Genomic DNA, 19,203 nt, shown 5'->3' with positions numbered 1-19,203 from the left:
TATTTTTCACCGGCTGCCGTACCCGTTGTTGCCTTCTTCTTCACCGGTTGTCACCGCCTTCTTCACTACTTCTGCCTCTTTCTCCACTGCTTGCTTTCCCTCAGGTAATCCATCATCTTCATCCCCGACATTTTATGTTAGAGATTTGTTTATGAAATCATATATTTATTTGTGATTTGAAGCCGTTCATTATTTTATTTAATCTAAATATCGTAAGGATATTTGATCAATTGATTTGACTTTTCTAGTGTTAGAATATTGTGTGTGTGTATATATATATATATATATATATATATATGAGGTTCTAATCCAATTTACGTTATTTTTGGATAAAAAGTTTGACTTTTTAAGTTTAAATATTTAGCTTTCCTCGTATTGAGTTCTAGTTATGTTTTCATGGCTATTACTTTCTTCCATGTGAGACCAGTATTTGGTGGTAAATCCCACATTTGGACAGTTAATATGGCCTTGTCACTTAGTCTTTTTTTTTTATTGGTTCTCCTATGTTATGTTAGGATATGTTAGTTAATATTTTAATTTTTGAACTTGATGTAGGATATGATATTCTTGCTGAACAAGATTGTTTTTTTTTTTTTTTTTTTTTTTTTTTAAATGTAGTTGTACAGTTTTTAAATGGATAAAAGTTGGATGGATCCGACTCTAGGAAGATGCAGTCGTAAGTATATACTTGGTTGTGAGAAATTTAAAGAGTTTGCTTGGAATAATCGAATTAAGGAACTTAGTGGTGAGATTTACTGCCCATGTGTAGGATGCCTTAAACTAATGCTATTGTCTAAACATATAGTGGAACATCATATAAAGAATCGTGGTATACTATGGAGTTATGTCCGTTGGACAAATTAAGCATGGGGAGAGTGTGGAGGTGAATATCGAGTTTAATTAGGGTGATGATATGCATACAATGTTGCAAGATGCATTAGGATTTCAGAATATGGTTGGTATAGGCAATGACATACCACCTAGTTCGAATACAAATAAGTCTAGTTCTAGTGACACTCGAATGGATGAGCCAAATGAAGAAACACATAAGTTTTACAAGTTGTTGAAGGAAGCAGATACACCCTTGTACCCTGGCTGTACTAAGAGTTCAAAATTGTCTTTTCTAGTACGATTGCTTCATGCATGTAAAGTGTCTTAACGGCTGGAGTAATCATTCGTTCAACATGTTGCTTGAGGTATTAAATGATTCACTTCCAAATGACATCAATATGCCCAAGAATCATTATGAATAAAAAAAACAACTTCGGGATCTTGGGATGGAGTGGATTAAGATAGACGCATGCCCAAATGATTGTATGTTGTATTGGAAGGATAATAAACCAGTCATGGACAATGATAACTGTGATGTATGTGGTGAGTTGATAAGAGCCCAAAACTGTAGTTTTAACCCCTTAACAATCGTACTTTTAGACCAATTATGTGATTAATAAGTAAGAGTTAATACTGATTACGTGTTTTTATGCATTTCAGGCTTCAAAGTCCATTATGTGCAGAAATGTGCCACTTTAGCGAGATAAAGGAGCAAACGTCGGTTGCTAAGGAGTTCTGTGATTAAAGGCCAATTTTCAAGAAGACAAAGCCTCTGTAAAGCCCGGTCAAAAGATGAAAAGTCAAAGTCCACGCGGGCAGAAACAGTGCACAAAGTCAGCAGAACTTCCGAAGAACATATCTTTGGACTCAGACCTCGGAATTGGGCCTACCTTATGTCAAAACGACCAGCTCGGAAAGAGCTTTCCAATGGTTTAAGCCTTGACCCAATCAGAGGAGTAGAAGTGGACGAAAAGTTTGTCAAAGCTAACTCTAGCTGAAGAGCCCTTTTCGGACTAAAAGAATTGGGTTTTGGGCCCGATTTTCCGGCCCAAAACATGGCTCCAAGCCCATGCACGATTTTTGGATCTGAAGCATATAAAAACAAAAGCTTAGCTCTTTGTTAATGGTAGCTAATTAGACCTAAACTATAGATAATTCTAGATCTAGTTTTAATTGTTTTTAATTAAGTTTAGTTTCAATTTAATTCTTGTTTTAGATTAAATTCTTAAATCATTGTTCTTCATCGATTAGATAAATAAAATAGTAGATTTTTGTTCATTTCGATGTTGTCATTTACAATTGTTTAGATCTAAATTCCTTTATTACTTGTTATTCATTTCCCAGTTATTACCTAAGATTTCAATTATTGTTTAGACAAATTGCATAAAGATAGAATTTTTATATGATGTCTAGTTTTAATTCAATGGGAAATGATAGTTGTATGAATCAAGGCTAAACCTCCATTAGAGGGGTTGAAGAAGCCTTGATGAAGCTTGATCTTTGTTAAACTTAGAAATCGTCGTGATAGTTATTCCACTCTAGAAACGATTAATTCACCATGAGAATGGGTTTAATCGCTCACATGCTAGTTATGAATTGGTAGAAATGCCATGTATAATTAGGGATTAGAATTACTATTTTGATATGCGAAGCATTCAATTTGGATCATGACGAGTCTTTGTTAGTAGGATTAAGTCGAGTTAAGGTGGATTTAATTCCCTTTAATTCTTTATTAAGATTCAAACCCTTAGCATTCTATCATTTCGTTATTCGTAACTTGTTAATTGAATTCACCTCATAGTATAGAATTCCCCTCATAAATCTCTCACTAGACTTATGATTGATTAGTTGACACGAAACCATCGCATGCTAAAAAACTAGGAGTGGAACGAACTTCCTACTCCACTATATCTTAATTTGATTGAGAGTAGAAAACTTTGATAAATTAAGCACGTAATTTCGTTTAGTTTTACTTACGTTTTGAGTTTTATCGTTCATTTCGTAGGTAAAATTATCATTTTTACGTTTATCAAATGGCGCCGCTGCCATCTTAGTTCCCTTTAGCATTGGTTTCATAGTATAATTAGTCATTTTTATGTCCCATTAAACCCACCCACCCTTGTTTGATTCATACTGTGGTTGTCCATTTCAGTATTGAAAAGTTCCTCGAAAAATTACACGGAGCGCACTTGCGCCCAAACGGAGCGCACCTGTGCCCAAACACCTGGAACCCTGAGCGCGACCTGCGCCCAAACCGAGCGCGACCCGCGCTCAAACATTGTAACTTGAAGTTACACGGAGCGCACCTGCGCCCTCTACTGAAATTGCCCAATTTCCTCAGGTTTGTTTCAAACTTTCCATTTCTTCAAGTTTTAAGTGTTCTAACTTGTTATACACACTGATCACGCGTAAACAAGACACTATTTGTAAGCGAAGCAAGGAGGCATTCAAGTACTCTTTTCTTCCACACCTCGCATCTCCAGTTAGAGGTTTATACTAGTATATCAAGATTGTTTGGAGTGTTGTCGTGTTTAGACTTAGACTTGCATGAGATTAAGGTCTGGCCGAGAAAAACACCGAACGTAATTAACCGTCAACGTCAACAAACACGTCTATCTAGTAAACCAATCACTACACCTCTAGCTACTATTCCACACACCACACCTAACATAATGGTTGAAGAAAGAGAGACTCCTTTCTCCGACTTTTACAAAGCCTTAAGCGATAGCCCTAAATCTTGCATCGTGCTAGCAGACCCAGTGGGGGATTTTCGAATCCCCCCAAACATATTTAATTTGTTACCCGTTTTTCATGGTTAAACCTTATCAGCACATGCATAGGATTGAACAAGTCCTTACAACATTTCACCATCCTACGGTTGGTGCGGAACAAATTAAACTGAGGGTATTTCCCTTCACCTTAGCCGATAAGGCAGCGTCTTGGTTAACTGCCCAAACGCCTAATTCTGTGAACTCATGGGCTAAACTTGTTTAGCTGTTTATGGAACATTTTTACCCACCCCTAAAGACGGATGAGATGCTTTCCAAGATTCATTTCTTTCGACAAAATCCTCATGAATCATTTTCAGAGGCTTGGAATCGTTTCACCGATCTCCTTATAGAGTGTCCACATCATAACCTAGCGAAAGACACGTTAGTTCGTGCCTTTTTCAAAGGACTTCTACACCACCATAAAGAAGTCCTTGACATAATGAATGGGGGTAGTTTCCTAAGTAAAGGAGCCTCGGAGGCTTACAAATTTTTAGAAGATCAAACTAAGCGCAATAATAATTTTGGGGGGGGGGGGGGCAGTGATGATATCCCCCACTCTGCTAATTCTTCTTCAACATTTAAGGCCGCCGGTATGTTTGAGATGAAACCCGATCCAGAACTTAAAAATTTAATCGAATCTCTAACTAAAAAGGTAGAGGCTATTTCTGTTCAACAAAAGCCTATCCCCATCATGAATGTCAACTCCAACCCATGTAATTTCTGTTTGAGTCCTAAGCACCCTGACTCCTATTGTCCTCTCGCCTATGAACAACAACAATCAGAGCAAGATAATGTTTGCTCCATTAATAGCTATCCTATTCCTAATGCCCCATGGAGACAAAATCCCAACTTCAGTTGGTGAAACAATCAACAAGTTACACCTCCAGGGTTTAATAACCAAAATGTTAGGCAAGCAAACAATTATAACCAAGCTCCACCTAGACAAGGACAAAGTCAGGGGAATTATAATAAATATAACAACCAAGCGCAACCACGACAAGGTCAAGCACAAGGTCAGGGTAATTATAATAGTTATTATACCAATAGAGGTATCGTTCCGGTTAACAATAATAACTATCACAACCCGCCCATAAATAATCAACGTGAGATAGTTCCAGTCGCACCACCTGTGACTACTACACCTACACAACCGGATCGTATCGATGCCTTTATACAGGTTACCAAACAAATTTTCCAATCAATGACTCAATCGAACCAACAGCTCTTACAATCCATAAATTAGGGCATACAACAGTTAGCCCAAGAGAAAGCCCAACCAAAAGGCGTGTTTCCAGGCCAAGCGATATCAAACCCTAAAACAGCAAACACAGCCTTTGAGGTAAACGGTAATACTAGTACCGAAACTACAACCGTAGGTGAGCTAAATGTCATCACCACTCTCCGTTTTGGTAAAGTGGTTGATAACAAAGTAACTATGCCTATAGTTACCCCACCAGTAGTCCCTACATCGGATATCGAACTAGATACCGAAATAGAAACTGAAGAGCCTACCACTATATAGGTACCAGTTAAACCACAACCTAAGAAACAGATACCCAAGGTTGGACATCCAGTTAAGCCATACGCTAAATATAGAGAGAAACCACCGTTTCCCCAGAAATTAGCCATGCTAACCAGGGATACAAACTTTGAGGAGATTAGGAATATTTTCAAAAATTTAACGATAAACCTTCCTTTTCTCGGAGCTATTAAAAAGCTACCTAACCACGCTAAGTTTCTTAAGGAGTTGTGCACTACTAGGCGTAAGACCAACATACCTAAAGACGCCTTTCTAACTGAATAGTTCCCAACTTTATCAGAAAATAATGGAATTGTTAAGTACAAGGACCCTGGTCGTCCTACTGTAAAATGCACCTTAGGAGAATCCCACACGACGACCGCTTTATTAGACCTGGGGGCAAGTGTTAACTTACTCCCGTTTTATTTGTATAAACAAATAGGTCTATAAGAAATGCAACCTATAAAAATGACGTTGCAGTTAGCGGACAGGTCTATAAAGTATCCTAAGGGTGTAGTGGAAAACGTGATTGTTAAGGTTCAGGATTTCTACTATCCTGCAGATTTTGTTATCCTCGATACAGAAGTCGCTAACGACTCTGTACCAATCATCTTAGGGCGTCCCTTCTTGGCAATTGCCAATGCGCTTATAAATTGCCGCGATGGTAAGATGTCCTTATCTTTTGGCCATCTTTCTGTTGAGGTAAATGTTTTTAAAATGATGAAACAGTTACCAGAATTGTCTATAGATGGGGAGGTTAGCATGATCGAGAGCTTAGCTCAAGATTATTTTAACAACACGTTTCCCGAAAACTATATGCATAAATTCCTTTCTTTTGGAACTTCAGATTTTGTAAATGACTCCTACTTAGAAGAAGTCAACACCATCCTTGAGTCCACACCGATTGTAGACCCTTCGGCTGCTCCTTATATTGAGTATGAAGACTTGCTACCTAAGCAAGTATTCATTACGCAAGATGAGGACCCTGACGAAACATCTATTGACTTTCCTTCCACCCCGGTGCTTAAACCTCTTCCCCCGAAGTTAAAATATATTCAACTTGATCCGGATGGTAGTCATCCGGTAATTATATCTTCTCTATTATCTAAGGATGAAGAGACACGTTTAATCAGGGTGATTAGGGAACATCGGTCTGCGATTGGTTGGTCCCTAGCAGACATTAAGGGAATTGACCCTAATATTTGCACTCATCGTATCCATTTGGAGGATACCGCGAAGACTTCTCGCCCTCGAACTCGGCCGCTTGAACCCCGCCATGAAAAAGAGGTGGTTAGGGAAGAAGTCTTACGATTACTCGATGCGGGTATCATATACCCAATCTCCGATAGCGAATGGGTAAGTCCCATTCATGTAGTTCCTAAGAAATCGGGGGTTACTATGGTACGTAATGCTAAGGGTGACTATGTTTTCACACAAGGTCCTATAAAATGAGAATCTGTATTGATTACCAACATTTTAAATGCTATGACACGAAAGGATCACTTTCTTTTACCTTTTATAGATCAGATGCTCGAACGTCTAGCTGGTCATACTTTTTATTGTTTTCTGGATGACTACTCTGGCTATTTTCAGATTATTATTGATATTGATGACCAAGAAAAACTACATTCACGTGTCCCTTTGGAACGTATGCCTATAAACGAATGCCTTTTGGCCTTTGTAATGCTCCTAGTACCTTCCAGCGGTGTATGCTTCATATATTTAGTGACATGGTAGAGCGCTTTATGGAAGTTTTAATGGATGATTTTTCTATCTATGGAGACTCCTTCACAGATTGCTTGTCTAACCTATCTAAGGTTTTGACACAGTGTGAAGAAAAGACCCTCGTTTTAAATTGGGAAAAATGTCATTTCATGGTGAAAAAGGGCATAGTACTAGGTCACATTGTATCTAGTGATGGCATCGAAGTAGATAAGGCCAAACTAGATAAGATAGCGACTTTACCTATACCACGGACTGTCCGTGATATTAGAGCCTTTCTAGGCCATGCAGGTTTTTATAGGCGCTTTATTAAAGATTTCTCAAAAATAGCTAGGCCTTTAACTAATATGCTTTTAAAGGATGTCATCTTTGATTTTAATTTTAACTGTAAGTAGGCTTTTGAAACTTTAAAAGCTGCCTTAACCTTTGCACCAATTATACAGCCTCCCGATTGGTCTAAACCTTTCGAACTCATGTGTGATGCTAATGATTATGCAGTTGGTGTTGTCTTGGGACAGAAACTAGATAATAAGTCCACTGTTATTTATTATGCTAGTAAAACCTTAAACGATGCTCAACGGAATTATACAACTACTGAAAAAGAATTCTTAGCTGTTATTTATGCTTTAGATAAGTTTCGTCCTTATTTTGGTTGGTTCTAAAACTTTAGTTTACACGGACCATGCAGCCATTTTTAGGTACCTTCTTGCAAAGAAGGATGCTAAGCGTAGATTAATCCGATGGATTCTTCTCCGCAAAAGTTCACATTAGAAATAAATGACAAAAGAGGGTCGAAAACGTGGTTGCCGACCACTTATCTAGACTTACAAACGGCGATGATAGTGATTCTGAGTCCATACCGGACTCTTTTCCTGATGAGCATCTATATGCTATTTTTTCAGCACCTTGGTATGCTGACATTGTAAATTATTTAGCGGCTGATGTTATTCCTTATAATTGGTCAAGAAATGAACGTAAGAAGTTCTTGGCGAGTTAAGTTATACTACTTGGGATGAGCCCTACCTTTTTAAGTATTGTCTTTGATCGATTATTCATCGTTGTATTCCCCAGTGGGAATATAATGAAGTTCTATCGTTCTGCCATGACAAAGAGTGTGGTGGCCATTTTAGTGGAATGAAAACAGCCACTAAAGTTCTTCAATGTGGATTTTATTGGCCTACCCTTTTTAAGGATGCCCAAGTGCATTGCAAGACGTGTATTCATTGCCAACAACTTGGGCTTAATCACTGGCGTAATATGATGCCATTAAACCCAATCATGATAGTAGAAATTTTTGACATTTGGGGCATTGATTTCATGGGTCCCTTCCCTGTTTCCCACTATTTCATTTATATTCTAGTTGCCGTGGACTACGTGTCTAAATGGATAGAGGCCATGGCTTCTTCTTTGTCGTAATGATGACCATAAGGCAGTTGTATTTTTTATTAAGAGAGTATTTTTACGTCGTTTTGGTATTCCTAAAGCCATCATTAGTGATGGTGGAACACATTTTTGCAACAGAGTTGTTGCATCTCTAGTGAAAAAAGTATGGAGTTACACACAAGGTAGCAACTCCTTATCATCCACAAACTAGCGGACAAGTAGAAGTTTTTAATAGGAAATCAAAAGATTTTAGAAACAACTCAGAAAATCGATAGGAAAGATCGGGTCGAGCGTCTATCGGATGCCTTATGGGCGATAGGGCGGCTTTCAAAACTCCTATAGGTATGTCTCCTTTAGACTTGTATTTGGGAAACCTTGTCATTTGCCCGTTGAATTAGAGCACCGTGGCTCGTGGGCTATAAAAGCCTTAACTTCAATATTGATGAAGCGGGTGTCAAACGCAAGTTGCAATTGAATGAGCTTGAGGAAATCCGTAGCGATTCTTACGATCTTGCGAAGGATTATAAAGCTAACATAAAACGTGTTCATGATAAGCAAATCTTGCACAAAGAGTTTGTGGTCAATCAAAAGGTCTTGCTTTACAACTCCCATCTACATATTTTTCTAGGGAAACTAAAAACCCGTTGGTCTGGTCCTTTTCTGGTTACTGAAGTCACCCCTTACGGGGCAATCACCTTGGTAAATCCCAAGGACAACAGTACCTTTCAAGTTAATGGTCAAAGGTTAAAACATTTTCATGAACTTCTGTTCCCTATGGAGTGTGTGACTGACATTCATATAATTCACGTTTTCCACTTTTGCATGTTTTCTCGGTTTTTGAGTCATGTTCCTCTATAATTATGTATTTATTGTTTTTCATTTTTCTTATAATAAACTAATAAAAAAATTAAAAAAAAAAAATTCTAAAATCATAGAAATAGCAATCCAACAAGTCTTGGGAATCTGACTTTAAACGACCCACGTTTAAAACAAATTTTGTGTTTAAAAATTTGTTTGGGGGTGGGCAGTCTGTTTTTCCATCCAGATTGCTCGAACTTTCCATTTGTGTTGCTTAGGCCCGCTAGTTGCAGTTCATTCGGGTTGACGTTATCTATAACTTAGATTTCCTTCGTTCACATAACTTACATCACACACGCACTTCGAGGCATTTTTCCACCTTCTTATATGTCACCCATGGTTGGAATTAAGTGTTTTATGGATCATTGGATTGGAAATTCTCTACTGATCATTTCCATAACTCATTCGCCAAAATCGGACCAGTAACGAAGCGGCAAATTGAATTTGAAATTGTGCGAAATATCGAAAAAGTTCGGAATTCGAATTGGGCTTGGGCCCAAACCGCACGCACGTGCGTGGCACATACGTCTCCTTCCTTCCCAAAACGCAAACAGTCGGTTTCCTTTTCCATCCCGCCAGTTAACAAGGTTTAAAGGAAAACCTAACAACCAAAAATAAAAAAAAGAAAAGAAAAACAAACACCTATTTACACCACGCCCATTGTTAACCACCAGTCCGAGTTCTCTCAAAAAAAATTCCCACACCACCGAAAACAGCCGCCAATTCAAGCTTCCAACCTGCCACCGCACCCACCATCGCCACCACCATTGTTTTTAGTTGTTTTTCATCACACTCGCCTACTCCACCGTCTACAAAACCATTGTTTGTTTCAAAAACTTCAATGGCGCTACGACGAAGAATTTTGCCGGAGCACGCGTTTGCTGCCGACCGCTTCGCGCCATTGTACGACGCGGAGATGATTAGGAGAAATTGGAATAAACTGTGGTACTCAACTGAGGAGTTCTATCACTATGATTTGGTAGAACAGTTTTATAAGAAGTGAGAATTGGAGGGGGATAGGATTTTCATTAAAGTAGCAGGAACGAGGAGGGAAGTAACGAGACAGTTGTTGGCTGAGCTGTTAGGCGTTGCGCCTGGAAGCAACCTAGAAGTCACCATTCAGGAATCGCAGTATACTGGAGTTCCTGCTTTGATGAAAGATACTGTCGTGGAGGGTGAATACAATACGAGTTCTCATTCGTCCATGATCAAGTCGAGAACCAACCAACCGATCAGAGCTCGGTGGATTGGTAGGAACGCCATCGGGAAAGAAAAAAGTCGGCCGATATCGGTTACCGCAATGTCCGCACGTTCTCCGGATTTTGCAAACGAATAAGTATAATTTCTGCATCCTCGATTTAATTTTTAATGTGATTAGAGGAGTGGGAAAAGAGCATTAGCCTCTTCCCCGTATTGATCACTAAGATCATGCTCTCATTTAGAGCTGTCGCAAAATCTGCTCCTATTAAGATCAAATTGCATTCTAATGCAAGTATTTATACGGATTGCATCCAAGAGACTTGGCCGTTGTCTGAAGGAAATATAGTTGAGTTGGCGGATGAAATGGAAGATATGACATGTCTGGATGAAGATGCATTAGATAGTTGTAGTTCTAATTTAGAACGCATGCAAGTGTTGCAAACTGGCTTGCGTTGCATTTATGATATTTGTGAAGATATCCGAGATAGACAGATTGTAGTTCGAAATAAACAAACGAACCTTCAGACGAGAGTTGAAATGCTCGAAAGGGGTCAAGAAATATCTTGTCTAACATGGAGACTATCCACCAGCATCACCAAGCCCAGTATGCAGTACTCAGGACTGAAATGGAAGCACAGTGCTTGTTCCTAATAGAGATGCTACGACGCATGCCACCCTTGGAGGATTCTGTTTCAGACGAGTCTGAGAGGCATGAGCGTCATCGCCGAAGGACAGATGGCTCAAGCCATTCTTCATCCCAGAACCAATCTCCATCTCAGGGTCCATCTTCATCACATGGCTAGGTGGTCACCATCAGTTTGTGTTCGCTGTTATTTCATTGTTTTTATTGTTTTATTAGTTGGATTTTAATTCAGTAGTTAAATTTAAATATTAATTTGTTTATTTTATGTTGTTTGGATTTAATTTTTTTTAATATAATTGGTCATTTTCGAATTGTGCGTGTTTTTATCATTAATCCCACCTTCTCGAATTGTTTAGGGGTGGTAATATTTATACCGAGCATAATTCGTTATATGATCATCTTCTGTAAAGTTATCTTGGAGTAAAGGTTGAGAATTTGGCCGATATCGGCATATCTATGATTATGTGTGGTGGTAGCATGAAATCTAGGAGAGTTTAGAAGTTACTATTCTAAATCCAGTATAAAAGATACCAGGGTTGTTATAAAATCAAGAATATGGCTTGTTTCCGTTTTCGGGTTTGGAAATTTTCTATTTCTGGAAATTACCTTAAACAATTTGGCAACTTGCCGATTCGTTTTGGAAGCTCAGAACCTATTTAAACTCCCTTCATTCTACACTCACAACCCATACTACACCCCACCATCATCTCTCACCTTTCACTTCAAGTTTTCCTTCTTTTTCCTTGTAAACTTCTGCTTCAGCACTTATAAGCGCACCTGCGCCCTGACACTGTCAGAAATTTTACTCAGAGCGCACCTGCACCCAAGTTGAGCGCGACTCGCACCCAAAACACTGTAAATCCAAAAACACCCGAGCGCACTGCTGCGTCCTGCCCCGACCTCGAATAAACACGAAAATTTCCAATTTTCTGAGGGTTGTTCTAGGATTTTTGGAGCTGTTCCAAAGAGTAGTTGAGATGACATCTCCTATAGTCATACCTGAATAGTCTTTCGAAGGCGTGTTGGGAACCAAGACCTATGGACATTGGTTCAAACAGATCCCCGCAGCTTAGGATGGCCATCTATCGGTAAGTGATGATGGTTCATATTCAACACGACTTCTTTCGCTTATTTCTACGACCACGTTAGTTTCTATTGTAATCAGGATGGAGAACAAGAATTCTCTGTCATAGTCGATGACACGACACTAGAATTCAATAAATATGTGGTAGCTTTAGTTTTGGGATTACCAATACCTGATCCTGTTCACACATGGGGATATATGACCGATAATGCATACCTTTATGATTATACATATTTCCATGAGTATTATGGGGAGGGTATTTCGAGTAATGGACCGGGCGATATAGCATTGCCCTTGGTAGCCCCCCTAAACGTAGGCACCACCATGTTATTCATCCTGATGAATATTTTAGGGGAATGACAGTTCACTTCTACAAACAAGATCGCTGGTGACATTTTCCTCGCTTTAGGCGAATGGCGGACGCGCCGATATGACATTCCCCGAGTTTTAGTCGCTAGTCTTAAGAGAGCCCAAAGCATGAGGCGTAAGTATCTTCTTATGCCTGTTTTGGTAAGCCGCATCATGCGTAGTAGTTTACATGTATTCTATGCCCAATTCACAGATTGGAAAAGGGTTGAAGTCATGAGACCCACCAATTGGGTGGTTCGCTCATTGCGAATTATGACTTGGCCGGGATGGTAGGTGCATCCTCATTTGGTCGCCCCGTACATCCCATCAGACATAATAACACTTAACAGGTTAGCATTAGTAGATGATAAATGGCGGCAAGCTTGGCAAGTTATAATGGCTTGGCAGGATACGAAGGAACCTCATCTCTTTGATGAGGAGGAGGATGCTTAAGCGGGAGATAAGGTAAGTTTTTAGTTTTGTTATTGTCTGCTTATGTCCCAAGCAATTTAATTCTGTTAACCCCATAACGAGTGGAACTCTTATAGAGTTGCGTCAGTTTTCCTTCCTATATTAGTATGTTCTACCATTGTTTTGCAGATGTTCCAGAATTTCACGCGTTTCCATGGTATTTTCCTACCCTCGTTATTTAAAATACTTTGAGGACAAAGTATGCATTTTTGTTTGGGGGCATAGAAACACGTGTAATTAAGGCATATGTTAGGATATAGATATGTATAATATGCACTTGTTTTCTAGTTAAAATTTAAAAAAAAAATCAAAAATATAAATAAATAAGTTTATGCTATACACTTAGGAATATTGGTATTGTTTTCTTTCTCTATGCTCTTAATAATCTAGAAGTCTCAAGTAGCTTTTGCATTAGAATAATTTTTAGAAACTTAGGTTAATATGTATGTAATAATCTTTGCATCTATTTATAAATATATTACATGAGTATCTATGATTGTTAGCAGTAAGTTTCTGAAATCTAGGCTAGATCGAGTACTTATTCTACAAATCCTGTGAGAATATAACCTAAAGCCTTATATGAGTGAAACATTTGAGAAATGACACAAGGAAGAAGTAAAATCCGGATAGAGAAATCACACGTCCACTTGCTTGATCACTATACCATATCCTAAGCGAGAATTTAGGCCCTCTTTGCATCGATATAGCCAGAAATTCAAACCTATGAATTATTTTCCGCTAGTCGCCTCTCTGAGCCTTTCTTTAGCCTTCCATAAACCACAATTCCTTTACCCCTTACAAAAACAAAACAAAAAACAAAATAAAAATTCAACTTACCCAATCTAGAATAAGTCCGAGAATAGAATGAGTGAAGAAAGAAGAAGAGAAAAACCTGTATAAACAAAAATTAGTAGTTGCTTCAGAAAAAGAAAATAAGTTTCCATCCAAGGAAAAGAAAAAGAAAAATAGAAATAAATAAAAACTCTAAAAATAGAATAAAAGGGAGTCAAAAGCCAAAGAAAAGAAAAAGAAAAATATGGCTAAGGATGGAAACAAAGTATAGAAGTGAAAGAAAATAATAAGGTTTTCTCTAAGTTACATAATATGAAGACTCTATTATTTCAGACTTGTCCTTTTGAATATCCATTTTCTTCCTTCTTAAACCATCTCCTAATCCCCGCAACACCTAATAAAGACCTCTAGCTCAATTAGGAATATGTTAGTGTGATAGTAAGTGGTAGATGTGTTTGATCGACTCCGGCTTCCTTGTTTGTCATTGAGATTGTAAGGTAAAAGTGTGCCGCATGCCTTCGGAGTAGATAAAACTTGAGTGGAAAAATCGAGTGGTTTTTGTCTTGACATTTATGTGAGGACCTACTTAAGGACGCTATTCCGAGTTTTCAGAAACGAACCTGCTAGGCATTTCATAGTATTACTCATAGTATATATATTTGTATCATAGATGATTGATTATTATGCATATAGTAGCTTAGGTTTTTGACTTTGTTATTCTTATTCATTTGCTAGTGAGATGTATAGATAGTTGAGACATGAATGAGGAAACAATAGTTTTATTTCTTAGTCGTTGTAGTATAGATGAAGTTTGTGAGTACCTTCACTGGAAAACTCTCACGAGACTATAACTCGTCCACTAGGGAATTCCTAGTGGTTTAAGGCCTTATTGCATATGGTAAATGCAATCGCGACTCAAATAAAACGAGTAGTTAGAACTCCATTTTTGGTCACTTATTCTAATTTCTCATATTTGCTTGAGGACAAGCAAAATGCTGTTTGGGGTGGTTTGATAAGAGCCCAAAACTATAGTTTTAACCCCTTAACAATCGTACTTTTAGACCAACCATTATGTGAATAATAAGTAAGAGTTAATACCGACACGTGTTTTATGCATTTTAGGCTTCAAAGTCCATTATGTGCAGAAATATACCACTTTAGCGAGATAAAGGAGCAAAGGTCGGTTGCTAAGGAGTTTTGTGATTAAAGGCCAATTTTCAAGAAGACAAAGCCTTTGTAAAGCCCGGTCAAAAGATGAAAAGTCAAAGTCCACGCAGGCAGAAACAGTGCACAAAGTCAGCAGAACTTCCGAAGACCATATCTTTGGACTCAGACCTCAGAATTGGGCCTACCTTATGTCAAAACGACCAGCTTGGAAAGAGCTTTCCAATGGTCTAAGCCTTGACCCAATCAGAGGAGTAGAAGTGGATGAAAAGTTTGTCAAAGCTAACTTTAGCTGAAGAGCCCTTTACGGACTAAAAGAATTGGGTTTTGGGCCCGCTTTTTCCGGCCCAAAACATGGCTCCAAGCCCATGCACGATTTTTGGATCTGAAACATATAAAAATAAAAGCTTAGCTCTTTGTTAATGGTAGCTAATTAGACCTAAACTATAGATAATTCTAGATCTAGTTTTAATTGTTTTTAATTAAGTTTAGTTTCAATTCAATTCTTGTTTTAGATTAAACTCTTAAATCATTGTTCTTCATCGATTAGATAAATAAAATAGTAGATTCTTGTTCATTTCGATTATGTCATTTACAATTGTTTAGATCTAAATTCCTTTATTACTTGTTATTCATTTCCCAGTTATTACCTAAGATTTCAATTATTGTTTAGACAAATTGCATAAAGATAGAATTTTTATATGATGTCTAGTTTTAATTTAATGGGAAATGATAGTTGTATAAATCTAGGCTAAACCTCCATTAGAGGGGTTGAAGAAGCCTTGATGAAGCTTGATTTTTGTTAAACTTAGAAATCGTCGTGATAGTTATTCCACTCTAGAAACGATTAATTCACCATGAGAATGGGTTTAATCGCTCACATGCTAGTTATGAATTGGTAGAAATGCCATGTATAATTAGGGATTAGAATTACTATTTTGATATGTGAAGCATTCAATTTGGATCATGACGAGTCTTTGTTAGTAGGATTAAGTCGAGTTAAGGTGGATTCAATTCCCTTTAATTCTTTATCTAGATTCAAACCCTTAGCATTCTATCATTTCGTTATTCGTAACTTGTTAATTGAATTCACCTCATAGTATAGAATTCCCCTCGTAAATCTCTCACTAGACTTATGATTGATTAGTTGACACGAAACCATCGCATGCTAAAGAACTAGGAGTGGAACGAACTTCTTACTCTACTATATCTTAATTTGATTGAGAGTATAAAACTTTGATAAATTAGGCACGTAATTTTGTTTAGTTTTACTTACGTTTTGAGTTTTATCGTTCATTTCGTAGGTAAAACTATCATTTTTACATTTATCATGAGTCAAGATGGATCATGACTTCATTGGAGTGTACAGAAAATAGAGTTAGTTCATATGCAAAACCTAAGAAAAAGGCTACTAAGGTTTTGCGATACTTTCCTATAAAGCCAAGACTCCAAAAATTCTTTATGTGCTCAAAAACTTCTAAAGATATGAGATCACATGCTGATGATCATACGAAAGATGGTGCTTTGAGGCATCCAGCTGACTTCGAGGAATGGAAAAGCTTAGACCAAAGATATCCTTCATTTGGTTTAGAATCGCAATGTCAGACTCGGAATGGCTAGTGATGGCTTCAAGACTCGGAATGGCTATTGATGGCTTCAATCCTTTTGGTTATCTTAGTTCTATTCATATCACTTGGCCTGTTATTCTAGTTCTGTATAATCTGTCGCCTTGGATGTGTATGAAACAACCTTTTCTCATCATGTCATTGCTAATTCGTGACCCTAGCAGTTCTGGAAATAACATTGATGTGTACTTGCAGCCATTGTCACCAAGTACGGTACGGGTTTAAAACGGTATACTTGAAAAAAACTTAGTTCGTGTTTTAAACGGAACGTCTCGGAAAAAAAAACGAAGAAAAAAGCGCAAAAAAACGTGGGGCATAAAAAACGGGTTTAAAACGGTAAAACGGGTTTAAAACGTATAATACGTAAAAAAAACGGTAAAAACCGATGATAAATAATATAATAGATAAGGAGTTTGATTTTCTATAAAAGTGGAAAAAAAAATAGACACATAAAATAAAAATAATAATAATACAAATGAAAGAAAATTCAAATACATGAAAGTATCAAATTATCATTACTCATCCAAATACTATAAATTTTAGATTCAGTGCCAAAACACTATTCAAAATAAGATACTACTAATTACCAACCATAATGGCATAATTAAGTACTACAAATAAGTTAATAACTTTAAAAATTTCAATTAATTATTAATAGTCCAAAGCAAAATAGAACGGTCTCAATAAGTCAATCTAACGCCTACTCTTCAAAAAGGTAAACTCCATAACCCTTTTCTTTTCTAGCGTTTTCTTTTAGAAAAAAAAAAAAAAGTTTTAAACGGGAGATTTTCAAAATCTCGGGTTTTAAACGTTTTTTAAGTTTAAAACGGGTTTAAAACGTTTAAAACGGGTTTAAAACGTTTAAAACGCGTTTTGTTGAAAAACCCGGGTTTTAAACTGGAACCAGACGCCTCGGCAATATCTCAGGTTTTAAACGCGTTTTAAACCCGTATTTGGTGACAATGCTTGCAGCCATGATTTCGAGCTGAAAAAAAATTCCTTTTTTCGATTAGTAATGGGGACCAAGTTTTGGGCACCTGGGTGGGAAATAACTTAAGTTGTTTGAATGATCCAGTGCTCTCATTTTTTTGCGTCTTTTAGTTAAAAAAAGGTTGGTGAAATATTTCTATCTCCAAAACCCTCACTTTTCCTTCCCTTTTAGGTAAATTCCTCCATTGATAAACGGTGTGAGTTCTAAAAGGTTTGGAAAAGAATTCATACATCCTCAAGCTGAAGATCTAATTCCTCTTCAGGTAAAATCCTCTGCTGTTCACAGTGTGATGAGTTCTGAAGTGGGAAGAATAATCTATCGGGCTTTTTTCTCTCATCGGGCTTTTTCTTTCCCTTAGTGGTAAAATCCTCCTCTGTAAACATTGCGAGTTCATAAGGGAAAGTCCTTTATTTGGTTTTCATTCTCGCGAAGTAAACAATGTCTTCTGCTTCGTTGCCTTTTGGGTTCGGCTATGGGAGAAATCAATCTTTCTTCACTAATGGAGATAATCCCACCCTTTTAGCTGTTGCACCTCCTCCACCGAAAGAAATGACCACAACAACGCAAAAGACTTCCTATGCTGACAAAGCAAAGGAAAACCTTAAGAGAACGATGGACTTAGCTGACCTTCCCACCCCCTCTCTAAAAGGTGAGACGTCGTCTATCAAAATCCCTTTCGCGTCAGTCCAAAAAGGTCTGGATTTCTACAAGTTTGCTCTGGTGGGACGTATTGATCTTAAGGACTTAAAAATGGAAGTCGTTAGGCAAATTGTTGCTGATCAGTGGGGAATCAAAGCTAAAATTTCCCCTCTCGGCAAAGGATATCTGCTTTTTCGTTTCAAAAATGAAGAAGAACTTCACAGAGTGCAATCTAGGGGACCTTGGTTCATTAAGCAACAACTAGTTCGCTTCTCTAAATGGTCTCCCAATTTTAGTGTTGAGAAACATAAACTCTCTTTGGTGCTTGTCTGGGTGCATTTTCATGGTTTAAGCATGGAGTATTGGGAAGTGGATATCCTGATGGCTATGGGTAGGACTCTGGGGTCGCCCATACAGGTTGATCGAAACTCTATTGAACGTGATATGGGATACTATGCCAGCGTAAAAGTTGACATAGACCTTGCAAAGAAAATACCCAATCAAATTCTTGTAGAAGTGGAGCAACATAACATAGAATTATGGCAAGAAGTTCGAGTGGGAAAGCTCCCAAAGTTTTGTAACAATTGCAAAATCGTTGGCCACTTGGTAACAGAATGTAGACACCCTGAATAAAGTAGCCGGGAAAACGGTGGTTGACAAAGCTACGGAATATGACAAAATGTCTAAGAGACAACAGAAAAGATGGAGACAAAAAAATAAGGAGGTAGTCATTACTGGAGGAAATGTAGCTTCGACTAGTGATGGGAGTGGCAGTAGTGAAAACTTAGCTGGCCCTGTACAAGTACCGGCTACCGTGGTGCTTCCTACCAGTATGGATGATGGGGTACCTGGCATACCCGATGACCGAACAGGTCTTGCTAGTAAGGAACCCTTGGTACCCTCAGAGGTCAACCACCCTGTACAAGACATAGTTGCTAGTTATGAGCAACCTAGTGAGAAAGCACCTATGGGATAAAAAATGGTTATGTTTGAGGACCTACAAACGAACAATGTCGTAGGCACTCATAGCGAACTACTGAGCACTAGTAACCCCTTTGAGGTTCTATCAAATGAGAATGAAAAACAGTGTCAGGTGGCAGCAGAGGCCTCAGTAGTGGCTCAGAGATGGGCAGATCAAGTGGAAGATATTGCCACCATCACA

General features: G+C 38.0%; 1 protein-coding gene across 1 annotated transcript; it reads left to right on the top strand.

The window, feature by feature from the left end:
* The first annotated feature begins 17,840 nt into the window (after positions 1–17,840).
* On the top strand, positions 17,841–18,674 carry LOC147489001 (uncharacterized). Its single transcript, XM_086574544.1, has one exon. It carries the CDS (start codon positions 17,841–17,843, stop codon positions 18,672–18,674), a length of 834 nt encoding a protein of 277 aa, XP_086430670.1.
* Positions 18,675–19,203: the final 529 nt, after the last annotated feature.

The sequence above is a fragment of the Coptis chinensis genome, chromosome 7, assembly GCF_015680905.1.
Source record: "Coptis chinensis isolate HL-2020 chromosome 7, ASM1568090v1, whole genome shotgun sequence".
NCBI classification, from domain to species: Eukaryota; Viridiplantae; Streptophyta; class Magnoliopsida; order Ranunculales; family Ranunculaceae; genus Coptis; species Coptis chinensis.
The sequence above is the reverse complement of the archived record's forward strand: the minus strand, read 5'-3'. Positions and strand labels throughout refer to the sequence as shown.

What these genes read in the sequence shown, in the direction of transcription:
- LOC147489001 (XM_086574544.1), top strand. Translation starts at nt 17,841, where the DNA reads ATGTCTTCTGCTTCGTTGCCTTTTGGGTTCGGCTATGGGAGAAATCAA.